Source organism: Labeo rohita, chromosome 5, assembly GCF_022985175.1.
Source record: "Labeo rohita strain BAU-BD-2019 chromosome 5, IGBB_LRoh.1.0, whole genome shotgun sequence".
Lineage (NCBI taxonomy): Eukaryota > Metazoa > Chordata > Actinopteri > Cypriniformes > Cyprinidae > Labeo > Labeo rohita.
The window spans coordinates 43,441,364-43,447,947 of record NC_066873.1 but is presented as its reverse complement, the minus strand read 5'-3'; the positions used below and the strand labels follow the sequence as shown (position 1 = coordinate 43,447,947).

Genomic DNA, 6,584 nt, shown 5'->3' with positions numbered 1-6,584 from the left:
TCTCTCTGAAACTATTTTCAATTAACTTTATTCTTCAATCATTGTTACATTTATTTCAGATATCTCAAATGTAAAACTAAAGCATAGTTTGAGGCCAAAATGAACCATGTCTGAAATGGACTATATTTTAAAAGAAAAAAAAAAGTTTTATACAAACATCTCTTACTGAAACTATTTTTTAATTCAAAGTATTTTTTGATAAGTTCCCCTGTAGTCAAAAAATGTATCCCTTAAAACTGATCTTTGATCATCAAAATAACATTTTAAATGTTGTTTCATTTACTATACGTGGATCTATGAATATGCAAATTAGCCCCGCCCCCACATAGTCACACCAGCCAGAGCCCCCTGATCCACTAATTGTAGCAAACGCGATATAATGGCGAAACACGGATAATGACTTTTTACTAGCGGACAACTACAGTGAATACTGTAAACTGTGTTAAAGTTACTTACTTGACGATGTTGTGCCCTCAAAATGCCTTAAAGGCTGGAATGCAGCCTAGTTTGTGATTCCAGTTCGCTCCTGCGAGCACACTTGCGGGTGAAGTGCAGACGGCAATGCGGGAGAAGTGCGTCTGACCCCGGGCTACTTTTACACTTTTGCCGCGGCTTATTTTTTAAGTTAGTGGTTAGCGCCTAGCGGTTGTGCTCTATTTAATGCTCTATGTGCTCTGTTAACAGTGTTGCCAGATCGGGTTGACGATTTCCAGCCCAAAAGCTCACCCAAACCCGCCCACTTCAACAAAAACCAGCCCAAAATTTTTACTGCCAAAATAATGTGATGGAATTTTATTGCCATGTCAATCAAGGTTGATAAGGACCATTTTTATCTCCTTAAAAAATAAAGATGACAAAATAAAATAAAGATAAATCAGTTTCACAGCAATATGGATGAAAACAGGGCAAATGCATTAAAGGGAGTCAGAAAATATGCTTAAAATGCCCAGAAATATTTTAATAATAATAACAACAACAATAATGTGCTTACCGTTGTCTTGTGCTTTATCTTCAGACAGAACTATAGCACGTATTTCATAAAGTACACATCATGCAGAACTTTGCACAGTTAAAACTGTTCAAGTCCAGCAGCTGTCAATGGCAACCAAGTATACCAGAGTAGTCTGGACTGTTTAAAAGATGTTCTCATGCAGGACAGCATCGTATAGTCCCCATATTCAGTTTTGATTTTTATTAAATCATTCAACTGTTCTCTTATTTCATTTACAAGTATACTTAGAAATCTTCTATTCATCTCTCACTACATGTAATCCACGTTGTGAGATTTAAGTCACTCTAAAACTTTTTATCGTGTAACTTATATTTAGGCCACTTTGCCATCGCAATCACTCAAATAAAACGAACGAATGAATATATAGCTGCACATTCAAAATCTTGCCCTTTATAGCGCCAAAACCCCATCACTCACGAGTCATCACATCTCACCGTCATAAAATATGGTAAATTGATTGACAGGTCTCTGTTAAATGATGTTGATGACTGCACTACACATTTTTTTACTGTGATACTTTGAGCTCGAACATATTAAAATAACATGACTAAAGATAAAAGCGAAGAAAAAAGCAACTGATTGGGCAGCTTTTAATTGTTTTAAAGCAGCCCAAATTTTGTTTACCCGCCCAATGCGTTATTCTCCGGTCCAAGTCGATCAAAAGAAGCCCAAATGGGCGGCAACCCGCCCAATCTGTCAACGCTGTCTGTTAAATGCTCTATTTAATATCTGGTTTTGTGCTGATAGTCCTGTTGGTTACTGGAGTTTGTGACGTAGCGAAAAAAGGGCTGTTTCAAAGGCATTTCTGGGACAGCCTTTGGGAAACTACAGTTTTAAGGAGAAAATACTCAGCAGTAGTGTTGATTAATGGACTGGCACATGGTTTGTCTAAAAGCATATTAAAAACACCACATAGACAAATAAACAACCTAAAAACTTGATTTTCACTACAGGGGGACTTTAAAGGGGTCATCAGATGCCCATTTTCCACAAGTTGATATGATTCTTTAGGGTCTTAATGAAAAGTCTATAATATTCTTTGGTTAAAAATTCTCAATGCTCTGCAAAAATCATCCCATTCTGAGGGATTGTTCCTTTAAATGCAAATGAGCTCTGCTCGCCCCGCCCCTCTCTTCTCTCTGTGGAGTGACGAGCCTGTTTACTTTAGCCGCGTTTAGCCGTGAAACTTGCTAACTAGCACGTTTAGGAAAGGTGATTGCAGAGATTAATAAAAAAACCTTATACTCACTTCTGCTGTAGGTGAAGTTGGGTCATGAATGATTTGCGCAAAAATAGATGCATTTATGTAGATCAGGAGGTGCATTCCCTTCACAAACAAACATAATCCACTGCATCTTCAGGGGCTCAGATGTCAGGAGTAAACAAGGACTACCATGTTCATTATTACATCCAGCAACACAACACCTCAATCGCTCAATCTGAGATATTCTTGTCTAACTTACAGCCCTGCTCCAGCATCAAAACAATGGAGGTTGGACTGTTACAGCTGATTTAGGGCGGGTCTGAGGTAAGACGCTCATGTCAATCAAGTATCGTGGGAGCAGCCTCTGTCATCTGAGAATGGCTCGATTTGAAAAAGGGGATATTATTTTTACAGATTAATTAAAAACCACTGCATAAATTTTATCATGGAGTAGATGTGCACATATAAAGTCAACACATTAATGTTCAAACAACATGTAAAAGTGAACTTTGCATCCGATGACCCCTTTAAAAGAAAAATGAAAAGTACATCTTTTACTAAAACTTCAAAGATATCAAATGTAAAATTAAAGCATGTTTTCTATACGTATATATATATATGAAAATGGGCTATTTTTTTTAAAGAAAAATGAAAAGTTAAAAGATTTTTTTATTTGTTTATTTTTAGTACCAACAAACTTTGGTAAATTTAGCAAGTTTGAGCAAAAATGCATCCTCTACAACGTCCAAGAATGCAAATGACAAATAAATAGCACAGCGAAATAAACATATACATCTTTAAACATCAACAGTAATACTACAATCTCTTCCGGGGACTTACATAAAGATGCTTATGGTACTTACTCTAACACAATTCATTTTAAATAAAGCTTTGCAGGTTTACTTGGCACATGTACGTAATAAATAGCTAGTCGTCTTTATCAACACACAGCTGTTTCGGCTGGAGTCTCTTTCGAAACATTTGAAATTCATTCAACAACAACATTTGTTGTACCGTATGCAGTGTTTCCAACTTTTTGCATGTATTGCATTTGTCTATTTACGGTCTAAACTTGTTTTGTCAGTTCAATATACTGCAGCAAATGTCCTGTAGCTCCTTTGGAGATATTTGGTTGAGATTTTTTTCTACAAAGTCTAGATGAAAACCTTCTCATCTCATCTTCACATAGGCTTGGCCAGCACATCTTTGAACCTGGTTAGACTCAAGAGCTCCCCAGCACGTCTCCTACAGCTCAAAGCCGAGATCTGGTTTCATCTGTAGCGTCAGTCGTTTGGTTTAGTTTGGTTTTCTTGTCCTTACAGCCTTGAGATTCTAGATGGCCTTTTACTGGAGGTTTGTTGGCGTACAGGAGACATGGACGTGGCTGTTAGGTAGTTTTTGTGGCTGCTTAGTCTCAGGATTTGGTTTCAGGAGGCAAAGTAGGAGCTCTGCATGGAGTAGAGGCGGTCGATGGGGTTTCCCACGCGGGTCTGAAGGGATCCGGCTTCGGACGCGGCCATGAAGCAATCGCTCAGACTGGTTAGAGACGTGTCGCTGTCAATGTCGTGGAAAATCGAGTCGTTTCCTGAAGAAGAACAGCAAAATTAGATCTAAGGTACCGAAAAAGTCACATGAAAAAAGTCTCTTCGGCTCACCAGCGCTGCTTTTGTTTGATCAAAAATACAGCAAAAACAGTAATAATGTGAAATATTATTACCATTTAAAATAGCTGTTTTTTATTTGAATATATTTTAAAATTTAATTTATTTCTGTGATGCAAAGCTGAATTTTCAGCAGCTTCAGATATCATTCAGAATTCATTATATACTGATTTTGGAAGTATTTATTTTAATTGTTGAAAACAGTTGTGCTGCTTAATATTTTTGTGAAAACCATGAAATATTTTTCCAAGGATATTACAAGGATATATTTTTTTTGATAAATAAAAAGTTTATTTATTTATTTATTATTATTATTATTATTATTATTATTATTATTATTATTATTATTATTATTTCTACTATTTAATTTATTTATTATGAATACTTATTATTTATTAATTATTAAGTTTTTTTTATTATTATTACTATTACTACTATTTTTTATAAAATGTCTTTACTGTTACTTTTGATCAATTTAATGCTTCCTCACGAATTAAAATAATTAATTTATTTAAAAACAAATCATACAGACAGTCCTATCTTTATGTGATAAAATACAAAAAAATAGCACAAAATGATAAATAAATAAATAAATAAATACAGGTGGATAAATAAATAAATAAATAAATACATAATTCAATTAATTAATTAATTAATTAATGGTAATGTACGTAATAAAAATATTAAAAATACAATAGGAACAGTGACATAGTTTTTCATCTAATATTTATATTTTATTTTATTTCAGCTTTACTTCAGCTTAATCATTTAAGTATTAGTTAAGAGTAACCCTGCACTCAAGAAAAAAAATTTAGCAAATGTAAAAAAATAATAAAAATGTATTTAACTAATTTCTTTAAAAAGAAATCATACAGATCCTAAATGTTATCTTTATGTGATAAAATACAATTGAATTGAACTGAATAAATAAACTTAAAAAAAAAAAAATAATAAAATTGTTAATCCTTAATAAAAATAAATGTTTTACACAACATTTACTCAAAATCACTCATCATAAGAAATGTAAGTCGAGTACTAATTTTAAGAAGAAAAAAATCACATTAAATATTCTTTTTTTTTCCTTCTTCCAAAGAACCTCATTATCAATAAATGCAAATAAATAAATAAAACAAATAAAATAAAATAAAACTGAATGGTAGTGGACACCCAGGCAGTGTATATATATATATATATATATAACCCTTTTTTTAATTAATTGGTAATCAGATCCTTAATATCAGGTCCACCACTAAATGCCACTATTTGCCATATTTACAAGCAAATTAACTTATTTAATGTGCTGTCTAAAAAAAAAAAAAAAACTATTTTCAATCATTGAAAAGTAAATAAATAGATAACTAAATAAATAAATAATAATTACAACTATTATTAACTATTATAATTATGATTAATTATACATAAAACTGAAATAGGTTTTTCATCTAATATTGGTACCGGCCATGAAAAAGCAATACTGACTGATCTCTAATAGTAATAGTAAAAGTTTTAGCAGGCACAGCTAATAAACAAATATGGTAAACTCATTGAACTAAAGCTTTTAGTACAAAAAGTTTAGTATAAAGAGTTTGTTCAGTCCTCAAGGACGCAGTTTACCGTAAGCCATAGAAATATGATTACCCACCCGACTCTCAGCTGCTGTTCAAAGCCGTAATTGGCTATAAAGCGTTACATAAAAGAGCATATAAACTACTCATTTGCGTCAACTCGCAGCAGGACAAAAAGCGCTCATCAATGCGTAATCGTGTGCGTCTGAAGGCCGCAGATCGACGCTCGCTTTTCTCGGGAGCGCTGAGTGTAATTTTATAGTGTAATTTTATAGGCTTCTCAAAAACTAATTGACACTGTTACATAAGGGTGAAGACAGTTTAATGGCACATTTATTTTTATTGGGCCCATACGTGGCATTAGCAGCCGCTTCTGGTCAATATCATTGTGTAGAAATGCAGCGGGACGAGAGGATTGCTGCGGTAACTTCTCTCCAGAGAGAGCGCGTACAGGATTACGTGATTCTCTATATGCGTTCGACGCTCACCGTATGGATTCATGTGATCTCCGGGCATCTGCGGCGGGGTCAGGCCCTGCTGGAACGGGTCTGTGCTGTATCCGTTTGTATCCATGGAGACTAATTGATGTTGTGGAGGCGGAGCCAGCGGCGTGTAAGAGTTCATCAGATTCTCCATACGGCTTGAGATCACATCTGCACAAAACACACCGTGAGAGAGTTATTAGAAACAGAAAACTGGGTTAAAATGGCTAAAGACTAGCATATGTTGGCTCTGTTGCATTTGAGACACTGTGTGTGTGTTTAGTACCTTGTCCGAGTCTCTGAGAGTTTTGCTGCTCTTGTTGCTGCTGTTGTCGGCGTGCTAATTTCTTCATCTGACCGTGAAAAAAAGAGGAACAGACAAATGTTGAATCATTTTTAAGATCATAAATGATTTTATGGTTAATGAACCATATTAAAGAGTAATTTTAGCCAGGGGTTCGCAGTTGTTGTTATTTTATTTAATTGTTGTTATATATATTTGTTATTTGTTTATTTAAAAACAAAACGATATATATATATTATAATTAAATTATTATTATTATAATATATTATAATTAAATTATTGTTTTTATACTTTAAATTTGTTTTAATTTCAGTTGCATTTTAGTTGCTTTTTTAGTTTTTTTTTTAATTATTATT

General features: G+C 33.8%; 1 protein-coding gene across 1 annotated transcript in view; it reads right to left on the bottom strand.

Annotated features, from left to right (window-relative positions):
- Positions 1-2,951: 2,951 nt before the first annotated feature.
- The window catches only part of lmx1ba (LIM homeobox transcription factor 1, beta a), a 62,021-nt gene continuing 58,388 nt past the window's right edge, over positions 2,952-6,584 (bottom strand). Inside the window, exons 6-8 of the mRNA XM_051110140.1 lie at positions 6,211-6,277; positions 5,931-6,095; positions 2,952-3,801 (exon numbers count right to left, since the gene is read on the bottom strand). Of these exons, the coding sequence (XP_050966097.1) occupies positions 3,644-3,801; positions 5,931-6,095; positions 6,211-6,277 (390 nt within the window). The 3' untranslated portion in view covers positions 2,952-3,643. The remainder of the gene's footprint in view (positions 3,802-5,930; positions 6,096-6,210; positions 6,278-6,584) is intronic.